The 21,460-nt window shown below is 44.0% G+C and overlaps 1 protein-coding gene and 1 long non-coding RNA gene across 2 annotated transcripts; one reads left to right on the forward strand and one right to left on the reverse strand.

Moving 5' to 3' along the window:
* Positions 1-9,613: 9,613 nt before the first annotated feature.
* MYOD1 (myogenic differentiation 1) lies at positions 9,614-12,521 on the reverse strand. The gene is made up of 3 exons (XM_069073165.1): positions 11,580-12,521; positions 10,797-10,875; positions 9,614-10,411 (listed from the first exon to the last, which is right to left on the reverse strand). Exons 1-3 carry the CDS (start codon positions 12,198-12,200, stop codon positions 10,146-10,148), a joined length of 966 nt encoding a protein of 321 aa, XP_068929266.1. The 5' UTR covers positions 12,201-12,521; the 3' UTR covers positions 9,614-10,145.
* LOC138149944 (uncharacterized) lies at positions 12,235-17,339 on the forward strand. Its single transcript, XR_011165472.1, has 3 exons — positions 12,235-12,372; positions 13,464-13,709; positions 14,960-17,339. It is a non-coding gene; the product is annotated as an uncharacterized lncRNA (long non-coding RNA).
* The last annotated feature ends 4,121 nt before the right edge of the window (positions 17,340-21,460 follow it).

The following is a 21,460-nucleotide window of genomic DNA, read 5'->3' on the forward strand; positions in this document are numbered from 1 at the left end:
ATAACAGGAATACATTTATCTTTCTGTTTTTCCTTGATAACTATGTCTTTTTAAATTACATTGGTTAGTATTTTGCAGGAGAAGGGGTAAAGACTGGCTATTTATCAAATTAGTGACTATCAAGAATCTGATTTCAAAGACATGTTCTTTCTTTTTTTTTTTTAAAGCAATTGGGGTTAAGTAACTTCAAGGTTACATGGCCAGTTATTTCTGGGTGTGGTGCTAAGTATCTGAGCCAGGAACGATCCCCAGGTCATCCCGACACTGGGGCCGGTGCTCTTACTTGCTGAGCCACCTGGCCGCCCCTAGACATGTTCTTTCAAAACTGCATAAGAAAGAGGCCAGCTTTGTTTAGGGCTCAAGTGAAACAGACATGTGAGAAGTGCTTAGTTAGCAACTGATAGTTTGATCAAAGAGATTCATGTGCTTGGGACCATCCAAGCTGTATAAGGGAGTTTTTTTTTTTCAGAACTCTCTTCCTTGCACTTATAAAGTTATGTTGTTTCCCCTCTAAATAAATAGCCCAGTGTAAACCAAAGACAGTGTGGCTATGAATGAAGGAGAGAGGGAATTCTGAAAGGTATAGGAATCTCATAGGCTGTCTTTGGATACAGGAAAGCTTGGCACCTAGAGATTTGAGGCCTCAAGACTCCAGCCATAGGGAAGGTGTGGGAACATTATCTGAATTCCTGGCTTCAAGTTGGTGCCAGATTTTCATAGATTTCTTCTCTGGGCTTCAGCCACTTGAGATGCATGGTTTAATACTAATTCAAGACTAACATTTACATTTGCTGTTATTTTCAGTGGGGGATGAGAAGAAGGAGAAGAGTGAGTCTCATCTACTCATCAATTAGGAAATGAGTTCTTGAGGATCTGCTTCTGGTACTTCTATATTTCCCATAAGTATAGCCTAGCACAAGGGGATTGTGGGCACTGGGTGCTAAATAAGGGATTTATTCATTGATGTCTACTATATGTATGGCCTAAGCAACTCACTTAACATCCCTGAGTTTTCTAATACATAAAAACAATGGAGCTAGATTAGGTCACCTCTGACGTCCCTTCCAACTTTAGAGCTTTGACCTTCCTTAATTGTCACAGAGAGTCAGAATCAAAGATTGTCATAACTAGATTGGGGACAAACAGAAGAGAGAGACATCAAAGTATAGCACCTCAGCAGGAGAGATTCGGTGAGAGTTGGAGGGATAAGCATAGAGCCCTGGAGAACTGTAGCCCAGAGATTATTTCATGGAGCTGGTGGGATTTCTCCTACTCTAGCCTTCCCTGCTGCAAGATCTAAAGTAGATTGATTTGGTCATTTCTACTCCTGTGACTCTCAGACTGGGGTCCTGTTGTAGGCAAGGACCAGAGTTCACAGCTCCTCTTGAGTGATGGCCCCTATGAACTCAGATTAAGTTTCACTTTAGGAGCTTGATCCGTGGATTTCTCAGATCTCATTTGTTTTGCTGGATAGAGGAGAGTGTCAGTGATCACTTTGACCCTGTATATTCATAATACTGACACCCCTTCCCAATGACATTGGAAACTTCCCATTAACTCTATCTATCACCAACCTCACCTTCCTCATGGTAGATAGTGATAAAGGCAATAAAGAAAGAGTAAGTTGATTTTGTAGGCTAGACTAAGTGCATGGTAGGGGATGAAGTAAGGTCATACTAGAGGCAGAGAGAGGATCTGGCTAGAGCCAGAATCTGGGATCAGAGTAAGAAGAAAACAGAGGACAGTGAATAGAGGGGGGGGGGGGAAGGTGAAAGGTATCCTTCCTCCAACGCATTCTAAAAATGTCTGTCCCATTGGTCTGCCACAACACCTCCTCCACTTCCCCATTACCCAACTGCATCTTGTAAGTCATATAGCAAAGGTAGAGCCAGTCACCAAAAAGCCTTTATGAGAATAGACCTGGGGTTACAGGAGAAGCAATTTAGCTCCCATTGACACATGATACAAATTAATTTATTATATTAGCAAACCAATTCATTATATTGATGGAGTGTGGGGATAGATTAGAATCCTACGAGGAAGAAATCTCAGTGATAATCGAGTCTAAATGAGGAAAACAGCCTGGAGAGAGGATTTTTTAATTTGTTGAGTTATTTTTCATTCATGTTCATTTCTTCATGACCCCATTTGGGGTTTTCTTGGCAAAGATACTGGAGTTGTTTGCCATTTCCTTCTCTAGCTCATCTTACAGATGAGGAAACTGAAGCAAATAGGGTTAGGTACTTGCCCAAGGTCACATAGGTAACAAGTATCTGAGACCAGATTTGAACTCAGGAAGATAAGTCTTTCCCACTCCAGGCCCCAAACTCTATCCACTGTGCCACCTAGCTGCCCTATCTAGAGAGCACCAGGTGCTTTAGAAGATCAAGTGAGAGGGAATGGTAAGGGATCATGAGTGGAAAGGAGCTGATTTCCTTTGGACCAACCTTATGGGAATCTCAGAGTTGTCCCAGGGTCCAGTACAGACACAGAAAATGTCACTTTCTTAAGAACCTGACGTGATCAGAGCTGAAAGTTGAGCTGAGCACCTGGCCCTTTTGGAGTTATCAGATTGGGCTCCATTGTAGGCCTGGGTTTTGGTGCCATCTTGTGGCCACATGTGATTTCTGTCTGTAGCCACCTACAGCTCTGCAGGACCAAGGAAGCCTAGGGGTATTCCAGGAGGTAAATAAACCTTTCCTCAACCATAGTTTTTTCAGCCCTCCCATCTCTACTCTCTTGACCCCAGGAGAAAGACGTGGCATTTGGTTCTTGTGACCTGAGACCCTTTACATCACTCGTATGTGTGTAGACATATAACTAGGGTATGGAGGGTAGAGATTCTTACTGTACCTAGGGTGGGCGTGGGAGGAGTGTAGTGGCTAGTAGAACCTAGAGAAGGTGTCCAAAGTCATGGACAAATATACCGAGGCTGGAATTCATGAAGGACTTTCACACCCTGAAAGAGAAGCATAGACAAACATTTGAGTTTCAAACGGGGTCAGAGAAGGATGACCTTTGCATCAACTCTAGCCCCAACCTCCCCTGATTCTATCTTTCACTGTGCCCTCATTCTTTTCCCCAGCCATTCATCATCAGCATTAGGCACTCCTTTTGAAATTATAGAATCACCTGGAATTGGGAGGGACCTCAGAAACCATCTGATTTAATCAATACCTGAATTGGAATCCTCTCTGCAACATCTCCAAAAAGTGATCATCCAGCCTTTACCTGAAGATGATATAGTGACAGGGAACTCATGACCCTATGCACCTGATAGTCTCCACCCTACCTGAAACTTGGCCTCCACCCTTTAGTTCCCCAGTTCTGACAGGCGAGTTTTCACCTGATTTTTGCCAGTTCTTGACTATCTACAACACTTCCCAGATGTTGCCTCATCATACTCTTACTAGGGTGCTCTCATCCACCTCTTCTAGTCTTCTAATCTCTTTCCTATTCCCCCTTATTGCTTTTTTTCTTCCATTGGAATATAAGTTCTTTTGAAGGCAGAAATTGTCTTTCTTGCTTCCTTCTTTTCCCGGTTTTTGGCACAATATCTGTCACATAGTAAGCATTTCATAGATTCTCTCTGTCTCCATCTCTGTGTCTCTGCCCCTTTGTCATCTGTCTTTCTGTTCATGTGTCTCTGTCTCTCTTCCTCTCTCTGACTGTCTCTGCCTCTCTCTATCTCTGTGTCTGTGTCTGTCTGTCTCTCTCCCCATAACCCTTTCCACTTTGGTTGGGACAGCTTTAGTAGTTAAGAAGAGTTCCCCCTTCATCTTACAATGAACCTAAATCTGATTCTCTGCAGTGTCTACAGGGTTGTTTCTAGTTTCTCCCTTATAATTTGAAGTAGAATACATCTATCTAATCTCTTTTCCATTTGGCAGCTCTTTAAACACCATGTTTCCCCACCAAGACTTTTCTTCTCCATGCTAATCATTTCCATTCCATTCATCCAGTACTGGTAAGGTATGGTCTTCATTCTTTGTCCCCATTCCTGTAACACACCTCTAGATGCACTAGCAATGTCCTTCCTAAAATGTTGCCCCAGAACTCAACACCACAGTCCGGATATCGTCTGTCTGGGACAGAATACGAGAGAAATAGAGCCTTTCTCATTTTGTATACTGTGTCATTATTCTCTGCTATCTAAGAGCATATCAGATTTTTTTTGTCAGTCCTTTCACAGCCTTGGCTCATATTGAATATTCCATCCATTAACACACACCCCTAGATATTTTTTATATGAACTGTTGTGTTGTTATGCTTTGCCCTCTGTGATCCCAGAGGAGGACTTTCTATTGACCCCAATTAAATTTCTTCAGATTAGAATGAGCCCACAATTCTAGCCTATAAAGATGTTTTTAGATCTCAATTCTGTTGTCCAATAATAACAATTCTCCAGGACCAAATTCTTGCCATCTGAACATTTGATAAACAGTGTTGAACATCATAGGGAAAAGAGGCTCTTGGGGCGCTCCATTAGAGACCGTCCTCCAGGCTGACATTAATCACTGCTCTTTGGGTTTACTCACTCAACCACATTTTATCCACAAAGATGTCATGAAAGATTCTGTCAAATGACTATCTAGATTCCAAATATTAAATGTTTTTGGCATCCTCATAAACTGCCGATCTAGTAACCCTAGGGAAATTATATTAACCTGGGATGACTTATTTGCTCTTGATAAATTTATAATTATTCATAATGACCACAATTTCCTATTCTAAGTCTTCTCTCTAATAATTCATTTTAGAATTTTGTAAGGAATCAAGATAAAAGCATTCTAGCATAGAGTTTGAGGCATCTACCTTCTTCACTCTTTGGAAAACCAGCTATCTACCCATCCTTGTTCCTGTGGCATGTCTTCCATTTTCCATGAATTTTCATTGATAACTGACAGCAACCATCCTCAGCTGTCACATAGTAAAGTGTGTAGTTCATCCAGGCCTAGACATCTGAACTCACAGACAAATGTTAGATTGTTCTCTTGTCATATCTCATTTCAATTTTCCGTAAACCATTTTGCTTCAGTATTTCCCAGTTTAATGATCACTCCTTTTGGCAGAGGAAATAGAAACAAAATAAAAACTAGTTAATCATGCTTTTATCCCCTCAGCATTTATCATCAGGATCCAATTCACCTGTAAGCAGTGGTCTCATCCCTTCTTTGATCTTATTTTTACCCCTTCCAAGATATAAAAATGTCCTCTTGATTATCTTCAGGATTCATTAGAACATTGTCATTATAGGAGTATGCTGCTCTCCTGTATTTATCCTTTTTTTTTTCTTGGAATTTCTTCTATTCTGTAAATGTCTTTTTACAAATCTGCCTTCAAGAAAAGCCTTTGCTTTCATAGAGCAAAATGAAACCTTAAAAATCTATCTTTCATGAAAAGTTTTTCCCAAACATATATTGAAGTCATACAAGATTTCTTGACAGACTCAACCACAGGGATAAATTTGTTCAGAGGTAATAATAGCCAGAAATTGTATAATGTTTTAAGATTTGTATAGTATTTTACAAATGCTGTCTCATTTTGTCCTCACAACAACCCTCAGAAATATTGTGCTATTATGATCCCCATTTTTCAGATGTGAAGCTTAAGATTAAATGACTTGCCCAGGTCACACAGGTAGTGAGTGTTTGAGATGGTATCTGAGTTAAGTCTTCCTGACTCAAGCTCCAACACTATCCATTGTGCCCCCTAGTGGAGACATTAGTTCACCTAAGTGAACTAATAAGTGTCACAGAGTGTCCTGTGTGGAATCTAAATAGGACTCTTTATCTATTAGGGGTTTCTCAAGATGCATCTATTCAATAACCACACTTAAAATCACAGTGGATAAAAAAATGCTCTTTGCTTTATTATAACAAGCAAGTCTGGGCAACTTAAAGAGCCCTCTTCTTTCCAGGCTCCTAGGGCTAGAGCTTTCCTCTGGTCATAGCAGTATACATCTCCTGGAAAATGGGCTGCACCCAAAATTGAATGAAAGAGATGAATTTGGATCTAATTTAGGAAAACAAGCTATGCCTTCAATGATCCCAAACTATTTGATACTGGAAAGGCCTGATTTTAAAACCAATGTTAACTCCCAATGATATTATAGTGTTGTGAATAATAGAACATCATGGCCTTGGAAAAATCAAACTCTGGGTGATTCAGAGGACAATAGGAAGGAGAAGTGTGTGTGCATGTGTGTGCATGCATGTACTTCTGGTATGCAACTCATTATTGAGGTTATGCTTCAACCCATTATAATTACAATACAATTAATGGACTACAGCATAACCCCAATGATGAGTTGCATATCAGAAGAGATGTCAGAGACATCTTTGGAAAAGAATAAGACCATATATGTGTATACATATGTACACATATACCTATATACATACATACATACATATCTATATATCTGTCTGTCTATCTACCTATCTGTCTGTCTATCTATCTATCTTTTTATAACACCAAACTGGTCCTATAGTAAGGATAAAGAGTAAACACATGGGCAGCCTAAGTGCTGCATTCAGAGCCCAGGAATCCAGAGGATGAATTCCAAAAATGGATAAATGATGATGATGATGATGATAGAGAAAAAGAAGAAAAAAAATTTATATGTTATCTCATTTGGTCCTCACATCAACTCTGTGGGGTAAGTGCTATTATTATCCCCATTTTACAGATAAGAAAACTGAGAGAAAGGTCAAGTGATTTGCCAATCATACAGCTAGTAAGTATCTGAGGCAGTATTCTATTGTGGGTAGCTTGACTGAGGACTTATTCAATGACATGAACAAGAATTGCATCAATGGAAAGAGCTGAGAACCACTCTGGTAGAGGGATGAGGGATGAGAAGTTAGTATACTAAAATATGCGAACACATACTGGGGAATTAAGGAAAGGGAAGGGAAATAAAGCACAAGAATTCACGGACTAGAAATCTGTCAAGATTTTAAAGGTAGCACCACCTCCTTCAGTTTACATAGAGTACAAAACCTCCCATACCTACTGTTGAAATAAACCAGTTGCTGTTCCTGTTGGGGCCTCTCCCACAGCGGGCAAACTACACTGAGTTCATCGTCTGGCCAGAGGGCAATGGGACCATAGGTTTAAATCTGAACCCTGTGAGCATTATCTAGTTCAATCTTTTCATTCTCAATGGGGGAACTGAGGCCCAGAGAGATTAAAAGACTTACCAAGTCTGAGATTCCAACCCAAGCCCTTTAACTCCAGATCTGTAGTCCATCAATTCATTGGAGGTATGTCATTCTGGGTGCATATATTGGTGAGGGGCAGGGGATGATATGAAGGAAAGTGTCATCTTTTTTATCTGTTCATGAACTATGTGTGCATACATTGTGTTTCCATGTCAGCATATTTCCTATGCAGACTGTTCCTGCTCCTAACACTGAGGTCCTTTGCTGAGTAAGCCCAGACTCTGTCTTCTGATTTGCACTCAGACCAGCAGAGTCCTCCTCTTTCCAGGCTCTTAGGAGAGCGTTCCTCTGGGTTGTAGTTCCACCAGTCAACTGTAGGGGCCACTGCAGTTCAATGAGTTACCCACCCCTTCATCTCCTGCATCCACTCTCCAGTGATGTCCCAAGGCATTCTGTCTGCTTTTTTCACCAGGCAGTACCTCCTACCCCTTGCCATTCCCCACCCACCACTGCACAAAGTCTGCAAACTTCACCTTCACTAAGCCACTCCTTCCGAGATACCTTGAGCAATTCCTTACTCTCTCCTGGGCCTCAGACTCCCCGTCGATAGAAGGTAGGTGTGGGCATAAATAATCTCTAAGCTTCCTTCCTTTGAACAAATATATTTATTTATTAAACAATGACTGTGTGTAAGGTCATTTGCCCTGTGCCGGGAATACAAAGATAGAAAACAATACAGTCATAATCCTCGCTCTCAAGGAATTTATAGCTTGGTATTTGTGGAAGGGACAGGTGATGGAAAGACATCATCATCATAATTTATATAGTGATTAGATTTACAAAGCAATTGGCATAGTGTACCATTTTTTTGATCTTCATGACAACCATGTGAGATAGACACTCCAGCTTATTATTACCCCCATTTTGCAGATGAAGAAACTGAGGCTGACAGGTGAAGTGATTTTGGATTAGATTCTGTCTCAGGTCCCTTCCAACTCCCAAAGCTATAATTCTATGATTTGTCAATGGCTACATAGTGTCAGAAGCATAAAAGCATAAATATGCTTCCTCCTAACCTTTACTATGTTTTGTTGTCATTGTTTGGATGGGTCCTATGGGTTGGTAACTCATTCTGCCAATGTGCATGGACAACTGATTTACAATTTGATCTCAGAGGATAGGCTGAGACACTTTAAAGTTAAGCAATTTGCCCAGGGACACAGAGCCAGTGTACATCAGAGAATGAACTTGAATCCAGATTCTATTGATTCAAAGGTTGCTCTCTATTATCTCTGAAAAGCTATTTCTCCTGCTACACTATGCATACACAAACAACTCATAAAGCCCTAAACTTTCTGGCAACCCCCCCCCCCCAATTCTTACTCTATGCTTATACTACACACTATTTGTGTGACCATTGGCAAAGTCACTTGATCTTTCTAAGGTTTGGCTTCCTCTTCCACCAAACAGGGATAATGCTGGTCCTCCCTACCTCACAGGGAAGTTGTGAGGAAAATGCTTTGTGAACCATTTAACCAGTTATAGACATTTGAACTACAGTTAGCGTTACTATATAAGGGAAAGTGTACACAGGCAAGGTCAAACTGAGAGATGATAGATTGGATGAGAGATCACTTCTTTGGTGGATGGGGTGCCATTGCCAGGGAGGGCATTGTATAGAAGGTAGCCCCTGACTTGGGTCTCAAGGACTTCCAGAGACAGATTTGAGGTATGTGTGGCAGGGAGAAGGAAGTCAGGAAGAGACGCTGCCAAACATAGTAGATGGTATGGGCAAATGGGGCATAGGAAAAAAGAGGGCAAGACAAGATCAGGGAATAGTTAGTAGATTAGTTTGGCTGGAACAGTGGGTGGCCAAATACTTTAAGAGTCTGGAATGCCAAGCTAAGAAACGTGTACTTAATCCTATAGATTAGCAATAGGAAAATTAATCTAACAACACGTAAAATTAAAATGGGAGAGGAGAAGAGGATTAGAGGCAGAGAAATATATTAGATGGCTATTTCTACAGTCCAGGGAAATAATGTGCTCCTGTATTAGGGTGGAAACAGAGGGAAAGAGTCATATTGGAGTGGCATTTGGGGATGCTAAATCAGGGGAAACTGACCTCTGCTCTGTTGTGGCTTTGCCATCCCATGGTTGAATTCGTTTCCTCTTGTTGGAGGTTGGGGGAGGAGGAAATAAGAGGTAACAAGGTGAAGTAGATAGAGAGCTGAACTTGGAGTCAGGACTTGAATCTGTGTTCGAATCCTGTTTTTCTCCTTTCTTGGCTGTGAACATGGGCAAGTCACCTCACTTAGTGAGCTTTGATCTTCTCATCTGTAAAATGTAGGTTCCATATAGTACCTACCTCATAGAACTGGAAGGAGGGAATAAGCAGAAAACCTTACAGCATTTTATGTGACATCATTAAAAAGCTGAGCCAGCAGGTATAAATTATCATCTTTATTCAGCACACCTGAGCAGAGACAACACCGCCCCAGTGTATAAATAGTCAATGATTGCACCACAAACCACACCTGATAAATATGTCGCTGGGCTGTGTGTGTGTGTGTGTGTGTGTGTGTGTGTGTATGCATGCGTATGTGTTCGCAAAGCAAGCCCTTATTTACAGAATAGATTACAAAAAGTATTACAAAATGTGGTCCTGAACTGGGGAGCATGGAAGAAGTGGGGAGGGTGCATAGTCCCTCAAGAACAAGCACAGCCGTTCCTTACTGAGGGGAGTGGGGAAGAGAACCAGGGACCTGGGGCCAGGAATCTGTCCCCCTATGCCCTGGTCAGGCACTCGGAAACCAATAAATTAACGTTGGGGGGAAGGGAGGAGGAGAAAGAAGCACATTCCAAGGAATTCTCAGAGGCCTTAGACTTGAATAAGATGGCCCCCTCCCAAAGTCTAGTCTGATCTTCCCCCCTGGAGCCACAGGTGGGGGGGGGACCAGGAGATTTGGGAATGGCCCCACCTCAGAGGACCTGATAGATAGGGTTAGGATTGGGTGTGGGGCTAGGCCCAGAAGTGCTGTCAGCAGAAAGCTGGGTACTCCCACTGGGTAGAGGGGAGGGAATGTGGGCACCGCTCTCACTCAGAGTAGTGGCCTCCTGTGGGGAGCAGGGTGTGCCCTCTCCCAAGGGCAGCACGGGGCATGCAGACCCCTCAGTGGAGATGCGCTCTACGATGCTGGAGAGGCAGTCCAAGCTGGACACAACCAGTCCCTTCCCAGGCTTGGTGTCTGTAAAGAAATGACAGAAATTAGGGATGAGTGTTAGATTCAGAAGTCCAAGGATGGGATCTTGGGGAGCTCACAGACCTCATTCTCCTATACACAAACCACTCCTTCTCTGTACCCACTCTACCAAGGTGGCAGAGGTGCAGACATTGCCACTGACTTGCTATTGGGCCAGTTCCTTAAACTTTTTTTTCTCTAAAACGAGGGAAATGAACTAGAACCCTGTAAAAGGATGGGTTAATCCCACTAAAAGTACACTGAATTATGGTCCTTCCGTCTCTTTTGGCAGAAGGCCAGATATAGGTACACCTGGCTGGATAGTGAATTTCATACACTGGATGTAGGAACTCAGGGGCTTGGGCTGGGGCAGAAAGCACTTGATACCTACCACTTGGAGAATCATTGTAGTAGCTGCTGTCATAGCCACCTCTATGCCTGGAGCTGCAAAGGGGTCCGCTGTAATCCATCTGGAGACAAGAGAGCAGACCCTGTCAGACCCTATTCCTCCTCCCAACTTCTGTCCTTAGCACATCCAGCCCACCGAAGGGCTTCAAACAAACACAGATATCCCCTCTTCCCTTCATTCCTGAGACCCCAGGAACCGCCCCAAATTTCCCACTGCTGGGGGTCCTGTGTGTTTCCTAGGTGTGAGCATTAATATATGGCTAGCAGGCACCCTAGAGGCCACCTAGCCCAACCCCCTTTTTACATAGATGAGGAAAGTGGAGACTTGTCCAAGGTCACACAGATGAGTTAAGCAATAGAATAAGGATCTGAACCCAGTTACATTCTCTCCGTAAGCCAGATTCCTCCCTCCCTGCCCCCCTCAAATGGTGTAATATAGAAACACCCCATCCCCAGTTCCACAATAAACTTTCTGTATGATTTGGGCATATCCTCATTTGTTAAATAAGGTAGTTGAACTACATAATTTCCAACAACTTTTCCAACCCTTCTCCCCTACCAGCCCAGCCCAGCCCAGCCCCATCCAAACAGAAAGATTGCCCCTGGGTACCAATTCATAGCTTCTGGGGGAGGAGGGTTTCTATGACCCCTTTTAGACCTCATGCAGTGATCTTCCTTCCACAATCTTCATCATCATCCTCCTGTTCCCTTCCTCTCCCTCCAGCCCTGCCCACTGGCCCCTTTCATTCTTCTTCCACCACCTCACCATGCCATCCGAGCAGTTGGAACGTGGGCTGGATGCATCCGAGTCTCCGCTGTAATGCTCAACCACGCGGGCTTGGGCAGTGGTCCCCTGAGGATAGAAGGCAGCGGTGCTGCCAGGGGGTGTCCCGTCCTGGTCTCTAAGCAGTGCCTGAAGCCCCTCGATATATCTGATGGCGTTCCGCAGAATCTCCACCTTGGGCAGTCGTTGGTTGGGGTTACTCGACGTGCACCGCTTCAGGGTCTCAAAAGCTTCATTCACCTTGCTCAAACGGCGCCGCTCCCGCATCGTGGCGGCCTTGCGCCGGTCCGCATTGGTCGTCTTGCGTTTGCACGCCTTACAAGCCCACAGGAGGCAGCGGCCAGCCTGGTGATGACCGCTGGGCGCGCGCACGTGCTCATCCTCCCGGGCGCCCGGGACCGCTGCGGGATGGTGCGCGTGCTCGTCCGGCTTTAGGAGCGCGCCCACGTGCACCAGGCGTGGGTCCAGGTCCTCGAAGAAGCGCAGGTCCGGGGAGTCAAAGCAAGGATCATCGTAAAAGTCGTCGGCTGTGGTAAAGGAGCAGAGGGAGCTGTCGGGTCCTGCTAAATCCATGTCCCGCAGCGGCGGGGGCAGCAACTCCATGGTCCCGCAGAAGATTCGGGGAAAGCTGTCTTCGGTGAACCGCTCTTGCTGTTCCCCTACCCTACTTTCCAGCTCGACGGCAATTTGAACCACAGGCCCCTAAAGCTTCAGAGATCTTATGAAGCTTTTTACGCTCGAAACCAGAGGGAAGGGGATCCGCTCCCTGGCTGAGGTACGTGCCCTGGAAAGAGACTGCAAAATAGCCCCCCACCCACCCTACCCTGCCCTACCTCCCCTCCACACTTTATCAGGAAAGAGCTGGCTCCCTCTAATGCACATGTGGGGCTCCCCCCACCCCTTGCTCCAGCCGCTGGCGCTCCAGGCTATTTATCCAGAGCCCAGGACCCGCAATTGGGCTCTGGGAGGGGGCAGCCCCGGGAGGGGGGCAGCGGGGGACTCCCGGAGCCAATAAGAGTGACCCGGGATGGGGGGCGGAGACCGATGGGTCCGAGGATTTGGGAAAGAAGAGATCCAAAGGGGAGGAGAGGGGAGTGTCCCGGAGTCCGGGCTGAACGACTTCCCCTCCTCTCCTCTCTCTCTGTCTCTCCCTCTCTTCATCTCTCATACCATGCACTGCCCAAGAGTCAGCTCAGCTTGGCTCTCTACTGCCTCCGCTCCCTGTGCGGAGTTCCCCCCTAGCGCGCTGCACCGAGCCATGCCCGTAACTTTTTTTTTCAGTTGCCTTTTCAGTGGGCCCCGGGACCTTCTCCCCCAGCGCATTCTGATTCTCTCAGGGCTCCCAGGGTCGGCATGGGAGACGTGGCTTCTAGTTTTGCTTATTAGCTGGGACCTTTGGGCATGTCCCTTCTCTGTGGGCCTCAGGTAGCCCGTTTGTAAAATGGGTGGAGAGGGTGTATTGGAATAAAGGTCTCTGGTGCCTTTTCAGAGCGGAAGCTGGGCGTAGCCTTGTTGGTTTCACGTCCCTTCTCTGATCCGTGTACCCTGAGAACGTTTCCTAATCTTTCCGTGCCTCTATCGCCTGCCTGAGCTACAGATCAATTTGTCCAACTTTACTGGTAAAGAACAGTTTCCTCACCAGTAGCTCCTTATTACACTAACGAAAAAACAGTTCCTGGAACAAGAACTGAAAGGTCTCTTGCAGCTCTAAATCTGAGTCAGGAGCGGGGAGAGTGGAGGGGCGTGGGTGGGCAGGAGAGAGCTGCTTGGAACACTCTTCTGTAGCGTCTCTGGGGTCGCCTGCATGTGGGGGGATATGACTGGTCTCTAGGTGAAGTTACACCTTTTATGTTACCACCGTTACAGAAGAGCAGAAAGACCGTTGCCCTGGGAAGACAGGAAGAGTTGGCAATGGAACTGGAGAGAGGACTTCACTCTCACCTGCTCTCTCTGTCCCCCAGACCCTGGCTCTCTGAAATAAGGGGACAGTGGGCAAAGGGCAGGCAAGTAAGCCAGCATTAGGAAGCTCCTATTCTTCGCCAGGCACTGGATTAATTGCTGAGAATACAACCAAAGGCTAAAAAACTCAATCCCAGACCTCAAAGCCAGCAGGTGGGTCAAACCCCTATCCTTACCTCTTCTAGTTGGTGGGGCTTGGAAAAGACTGGCATACCTCGACTCCAGAGGTGTAGGCAGATGCATCTGAGTGTCCTTATGTCTCTCTTAAAAAAGATTGAATTCTCAGTCTCTATGCTCATATCGGAGGCCCCTACCTCATTAGGGTCAGGAGTGCTGGGAGCAGTGCTAAACTTGGAATCAAGAAATGTAAGATCAAATTACAACCTTGATACATACAGGTGTATGGATTTGGGCAAGTTGGCTCTTCTCTGGGCCTCAGTTTCTTTTTTTTGTAATATGAAAGAATTGAACTAGAATCAAGGGCTAAGTTTGTTAACTTGTAAAATATCTTAGTATTAAAATATTTTGATATTAAATTAGTTTACTATTTAATCCTATGAATTCTGTTTTATGTATTTAAAAACATTATTTCTGAAAGGGGTCCAAGACTACCAAAGGGGTTTTTAAGCTAAGAATCCCTGGACAAGGGGATTCTCTAATATTTCCTCTGTATCCTCCGAAGTCAGGAAAGATGGGAAACCCCATTGTTTTCCCTGGGAACTTCTCAGATTATTGTCAGACCAAAGTCTGTTTGTCCCTGGACTCTGAGCAACTCCCTTCCACCAAAAATGATGAAAATGACACAGTGGAGGGAGGCACAACATTTGGGAGAAAGAAGACAAACTGAGATCTTCCTCTGACAGTCTCAAACCTACCAGCTAGCTCAAAACTTCCAAAGGTTTTAGGCAAGTCGATCCCCTTCTGAGTTTCTATTTTCTCATCTGTAAAGTTAAGAGGTTGGATAAATGATACCTGGGGTTCCTTCCAGAGCTAAGATAACAACAACAACAGTAATAACTAGCATTTTATAGAATTTTAAGGTTTGCAAAGCTTTTTACGTTATCTCTTTTGGTCCTTACAACAATCCTGTGAAGTAGGTGCCATTATTACCCTCATTTTACATATAAGAAAACCGAGATTGAGAGAACTTAAGTGACTTGCTCAGAGTCACGGAACTAAGGTCTAAGGCAAGATTTGAACCCAGATTTGCCTGACACCAAGTCCAGCATTCTACCTACTGTGCCCTCTTGCTACCCGTAATCCCATGCTCTGTAACCTCTTCTCTTCTCTGCACTCCTCTCTGCCTGCCTCAAGTTAGGGGGACCTTAGAACCTCAGGAATAAGGCAGGGGGGATTTCCAAATTTACTGATTTCTTTCTTGTTTTTACTGCTTTGTGTCCCAGGTCTGGGAAAAACACAAAGAGGAAGCCACTCTCTTCTTCCATCTCTGCAATATCTGAAACTTCCACGAAAGTCCTCTGGTGCTCCACTGAGGCCTGGGTTCTCTAAGACTGTGTCCCTGGAGAACAAGCTTCAGCAGGTCCTATAGAATGGAAAAGGATTCAAGCAGATAACTAATGATGAACTGTGTCTGTTATATGAAGACCAGCCTAGATAAGTTTGGACTTATCATCAGAAGGCTGGCCACCAGGGGAGGAATTATTTTTCTGCCACAGCAACTAACAAAAGGTGTGGAAGGACTTAGATTTATATAGATTGGGGGATTCTCTACACTACTGAAATTAGGAGTCCTGGAAGTATTAACATAATGTCTGGAAAGACTTGATTGCACTAACCTAACCTTAACCCTGAGACTGCCTCTGCAGTGGAAACCAGAGAGCCTTGAGGAGAGAAAGAAAAAGTCTAAAGAGAGAGCTAAGAGTGGGAAACTCAAGAGTTCTAACCAGGTTGGGGCAGGCAGGGATTTGCCTTAGAGTGTTAAAATTCACAAAGCACTTTCAACTCTTTTACTCTTTTAGAAGATAGAAACTACTAAGTTTGTCACTTATAGTTATAAAGGATAATTATTCTTTATTAGTTATGACAGGAAGTTAACAGGTGGCATGGAGGTGAACTCCTCCCTTGCCAACACTTCCCTGTCTTTTTCCCCAGCAGTGGACTCCCCAGCATCCACTTTGGAGTGTTCCAGACTTCCTTTCTCCCCACATTCTCAATTGAATTTGCCTTAAAAATTGATTGATAATGTCAGCTATGCTTTTGGGGAAGCTACATCTCCAAATGCTCCCTTGGTTTCCCCTAGTTCTGCTGCTGCAGACCCAGAAATGCTTGTCCACATGACAGTCAGAGTTCTCCCATACATGAACTTCAGGAAACGTTCAAGGACACTGGCCATCCTTATTGCCCAATGCTTTCCTATGTTTGCACAACATTACCAACATGGTAGTGGGACTCTCCAGCCAGAGAAGCCAACCAAACTGCCTTCTTGGGTAGTGGAGTCTCCAGAGCCACTTCCACTTACAGATACCCATTGGACCTCTGTGGAAAGCATAAAAACTGGGGAGAAATGGTGAGAGTTGATTGGAGAAGCCACTTTGATGAAAACACTTGACTCCTAGAAGTGTTTCATAATATACAGAATTTGGGAGACATGGACATGAGGGTAGCCTCCCTCTGCCTAACCCTCCCTCACATTGAACAGGCTGATTTTTAGGGGGAGAAGTCCTCTCTCTTTGACTGGTAGTTGATCAAAAGTCAAGACCTCCAAGTCCTTCTGACTCTAATGCTGAATGGGGAGACCATGAAGGATTCAGTTTCATGGAGGATAGAGAGGGAGCCCAGCTGGGGTCTAAGGAACCACAGGTTGTGGGGGAAAGGTCTGTCTTAAACTCCATCTCAGTACTTGACCTCACAGCCACTCACAGGAACCTGCTTAGGTCACCAAGATGGCAATAACGGTGACCTCAGTGACAGATCATCCCTCCTAGGAGGGACTCATGTGACCTTTGAGAAATTCCTTGGGCAGGGCCTGAATTCCCAGGGATCTAGTCATTAATGAATCCAATTCCACAAACATTTATTAAACATTGAAGATAACAGAGATTAAAAACTAAGTCAATGCTTTCAAGGACCTACAAACTAATGTGGAGGTGGATAGAACTTACACAAATGAATTCAATACAAAGTCCACTATGATGGGGTGAAGAAGAGAAATTGGAAGAGAAAGGGAGAGATCCCTTTCATCTGGCTTGATCAGGGAGAGGTTCATGGAAAAGAAGGAAATGAAAGATATTATTAAAATTAATTTTCTTCAATCAGAAAAAATCTACCCTCTTTTCCCCCAACCTCCTCTACTGAGAACAAAAGAGAAACAAAATCTTCTTATAATCAAGCAAAACAAATGTTCACATTGTGTTTAAAAAAAAAAACTACACACACACATACCACTCTGAGTTCCTCACTTCTTTGTTACTAGGTAGGTAGTGCATTTCATTATTAGTCCTCTGGAATAGTGTCTGGTCATTATGCTCATGCAAGATCCTAAGTCTTTCAAAGTTGTTTGTCTTTACAGTATTGCTGTCATGTCAATTGTTCTCCTGATTCTGTTGATTTCACTCTACATCAGATCATATATGTCTCCTTAGATTTCTCTGAAACTATCCCTTGCATCGTTTCTTACAGCACAATAGTATTCCATCACATTCATATACTATAGCTTGTTCAGTCATTCCCCAATTGATGGGAAGTCTCCAGTTCTTTGACACTTTGAAAAGAGCTATGAATAGTTGGATTTTGCTTTGCTTAGGACTAATCCCTCCCTTAATCTACCCTCCCTCTAATTTCCCCTTCCTTCTTCTCCCCTTTCCTTCTTTCCTTGTTGAGTAGAATGTATTTCTGTACCCAACTCTGTGTGTCTGTGTATGAGAGAGAGAGAGAAAGAGAGAGAGAGAGAGAGAGAGAGAGAGAGAGAGAGAGAGAGAGAGACTCAGTTCTCCCCAATCCCATGTCTTCTCCCTGCAGTGGTATCTGGTTTCCTTTTTATTTCCCTTTTCCTTTTCCATGGAGGGCTCCTGCCAACTTGCTTTACATATCACACCTCTTTGTGAGACGGAGAGACCTAGGTGAATGGAGGAATTAAGGGTGAATGGAGGCAGCTCAGGGTGACACTGGGCAGCTATCCGTGAAAGAGAAGTAGGTGGTTTTCAGCTGGTGCTTAAAAAGTGCTGGGGTTCACATATAGACACAGCATAGTGCCTGGCACGTAGGCACTTACGAAATGCTCTTTGACTAATTTATACACAATCAGTACAACTAACCCCAAAAGAAGAGGCAAGGGGAATGAGATTGAACTGAACAGTCACTGGGACCAGATTTTACCCAAATGGGAGGGTGGGGGGCAAGTAGGAGAATACAATCTCATGAAGTCTCTGACTCCTCAGGAAAGACAGCCTGAATATCTTAGCTGATCTTTCCCAGAAGAACCAAAATATTTCATTTATTGGACTTCTCTAAGCCCATTCCAAAGACACTTTAAAGGAAAGACATCTTCCACTCAAGTTAGAAACCTAAGTATCTTAGCATGAATAAGTCTCAAATCTGAAAGAGACCTCAGAGAGAGATCATCCCTTTCCACAAACTTTTGCCTTAAGTGGTCCCAAATCTTTCTCCTTCTAATTTCCATTGCATCTAGTTTTGCCCTTTGGGGCCAGGCAGAATAAGACCAATCCCTCTTCGCCATAACATTCAAATATGGGAAGAGAGCTATCATGCAGGAAGCCCTTCTATTTTCTCTCTGACAAGTGGCCATCTGATGCTTTCTTCTTGGAGACCTTTAGTCACAAGGAGCCTGCTTCACCCCTCACCTGCCTTTCCAACCAAAGAAGACCATTTAATTGTTAGGCAGTTCTGATGAGAGCTTATCTCTTCCTCATCTCTAGCCTAAACCTGCCTCCCCAAAGCTTGCCTTTCATGCCGATCTGTTTGGCCTTTGTCCCTTTTACTCTGGGGGCTTGTCCAGGAAACAATGGCTGTTCCATGCCCTTAATCAGTAGTAGAAGGGATTTATCTGTGCAGCCTAGGGAGGAGGCAAAGTCGAAGCATGAAGTCAGGACCCAAAGGCTATTTCTTAAAGAAAGTCTTTCCCCTCTCCAACATATTAAGCCTTTGGAAACAACATGTTTTAAATTTATAGTCATTTTCTCATACTCAATTTAACTCAAAAGCACCTACTCCAGTAGCAAAGTTCCTCTCTCAGGCTTCACTGAAGAATAGGTTCCCTTAAGCTCTGGTAGGTCTTCCCAAGAGTTAAAGAGTTTTGAGAATGGGGCCAGTGATAGAAATGTGTCCATTATCCAATGTTCTGAAAGTCTCCTCACCAGTTTGGCCACAGGGTGATGAATTTTTTTAGGACAAAGCAATTCTTGATGATCATGCACTAAGTGTAGGTGTGGGGGGGAAGAGATTGCAATCTGCATCAGGGAAAAGAATATCCACACATTGGGATAAATAAGGACAGATCTATCAAGTATTTGAGTAAGCACCAAATTAAACTGAATAAATTTTAAACCATGGGGATGGTAATGACACAATCGGTTTATTATTAACATTAATTCCTCTTCTTATACATAATAGCTGTGTGACCTTGGACAAGTCAACTAAATTCCCTGTGCTCTAGATAACTCTTTAAGACTAACTAGTCAGGAGGTATTGTTCATGTTTCTTCATTAAGAATTTCCTTGTAACAGTTACTAGGGGCAATCACTATCCTATCTGCTAATCTGTATAAAGTCATCACCTCTAAGAAAAATTGTAAGAAACCAACTTCTTTTCTCCCTTTAGACTTATTCTGAGGTTGGGGTTGGGCCCTGAATCATGAAATATTACATTTGTCTACTATTTTACTACATTCGGTACAAGCTATGTGCCATGTCCATTTGCTACGTGCTGGAGATTAGAAGAAAAAAATGAAACAGTCCCTGCTCTCTATGAAAGGAGGCAATATATATAGAAGTAAAAGTAAACAATAAATAGAAGATCTATCTTGCATATAGGCACCAGTAACTGAGGAAATAAGGAAAGGTTTCATGTAGGAGGTGGTGTTTGAGGAGAATTTTGAAGAAAACGAGAGATTCTAAGAGTGAGGTGAACTGGAGTGAATTCTAGGCATGAGGGACAGCCAATGCAAAGATATGGAAGTAGGAGATCTCAGGAGTGTCATGTATGAATACCAGCAAGAAGGCCAGTTTGACTGGAATGTAGAAGGTGGGAAGGAGAATAATGTATAGTATTCTTAGATATCTCTGGGATGACAGATCCATAGGGTTCTTGGACAGAGTGGAGCTTAGGGGGACACAAGGTTGTACATAGGGTACAACATACAGAGGAATGCAGGGAGGCCATATTTTATCATGTGACTCTTTATAAAAATTTGTAGGGTCATCAAAGGCCCCCTAATTTTATAGATGAAGGAACAGAAGCCCAGGAGTGAGAAAAGTCTTGTTCAAAAAAAACACAGTGGCAGAATGGGGATTTGAACCCAGAACTGCTCATTCCAAAACCACTGCTTTTTCTACTGTATTATGATGCCTCTGAAGCACCTCAATGTCCAAAAATTCTACTCCATCCAAAGGTATTTATTTTGTAATTGAACCCTTGTACATGTAAATAACTATGATTATCTTGTAATGCCATGCTTGCAAATAGGTGCAGATGACTCATTTTAAGGGGTAAAATCTTATTAATACTTGGGGAAAAGGGTGCCAATTTTCAGACCTTGTCTAGGATACATAAAATGTCAAATCCTGGCTCCACTACCCCTCCTTTACCCCCATATCATAACAATTCCCAATTATATAGCATTCCAAGGTTAAATATGCATATATATGTGTGTATGTTTTGTGTATATCTATATATGTGTATATGTATGTGTTGTTCCCTGTAACAACCCATGAAATACATCATGCAAGTAGCACCCCCATCTTTCAGATGAAGAAACTGAGACCCAAATGCTATGACTTGCCTATCAGTGACACGGATATTAAGTATCTGAGAAGAGATTTGAACCACTGTTCTTATGATTAATGCCACTTCTGTTACTCTTCCCACCACCCTGCACTGCCTCCCAAAGAATTCTGGTCTCTCCCAAGTTCTTTCATGGATCCTCTTGGACCCAGGCCCAGTCCAGCCCAACCCAGCCCAGCTAAGGGGCTAAAATTGGAGTGGAGGTCTGGCTCCAGGATGGGTGTGGGGGTGGTAGGCTGAGGTGGGGCAGGGCACAGAGCAGGGGGAATACACTCTCTGGGAGCCTCCAGCCTCCCTCCAAGGCTCTCGTTTTCACTCTATATATAGCCCCTTCTGACACCTAATCCAGCCCCTCTGGCCAAGCCTCTTCCAAAGGGAAAGGAAAGGAAGGAGTCCAGACTAATCTCTGAGACACTGGAATGTAATAGCTGGGAGGGTCCTTTGAAATCATCTTCCTCCATTTGAGAGGGAGGAAACTGAGGCTAAGACAGAAAAGGACATTCTTAGAATCACATGGTACCCATTTTCTTCCTATATATACCAGGCAGTCCCAATGAACACATATATGCGAATGGATCCTTTTCCCTGGAGAGAGATATGAAGTCCAGGGAACGGGGGTGGAGTTCAAGGACCCAATTAATGTCTCTGCTCCCAACCCAGAGGTAAAGAAGAGAGGTACTGGCAAGACCTTGTCTGGGTGGGGTGAGGGGAGTCAGATCAGTTACCTCCCTAGCCCCAACCCAAGCCAACAAAAGCCATGGAGCCAGTGGAAAAATGCGTTCAGTAAAATATAATTAGTGGAAGAGATAAACTTGTCTTCAGTGTCTCTAGGCAGGGCCTCTAGGAGCTCTAGGTTTGAACTCCCCAGTCATGGGTTTTCCATACCAGATGATGCCCCCTCTTTTCCTTCATGTACCTTTCTGCCC

This window comes from Petaurus breviceps, unplaced genomic scaffold (genome assembly GCF_028583685.1).
Source record: "Petaurus breviceps papuanus isolate PSGF00001 unplaced genomic scaffold, PetGlider_PUasm1.0 140, whole genome shotgun sequence".
Lineage (NCBI taxonomy): Eukaryota > Metazoa > Chordata > Mammalia > Diprotodontia > Petauridae > Petaurus > Petaurus breviceps.

Excerpts from the sequence above, each read along its gene's own strand:
- MYOD1 (XM_069073165.1), bottom strand. The coding sequence starts at position 12,200 with ATGGAGTTGCTGCCCCCGCCGCTGCGGGACATGGATTTAGCAGGACCC. Across the intron at positions 10,876-11,579 it reads CCAACTGCTCGGATGGCATG|ATGGATTACAGCGGACCCCT; the intron begins GTGAGGTGGTGG and ends TCTTGTCTCCAG. Across the intron at positions 10,412-10,796 it reads CTACAATGATTCTCCAAGTG|ACACCAAGCCTGGGAAGGGA; the intron begins GTAGGTATCAAG and ends ATTTCTTTACAG.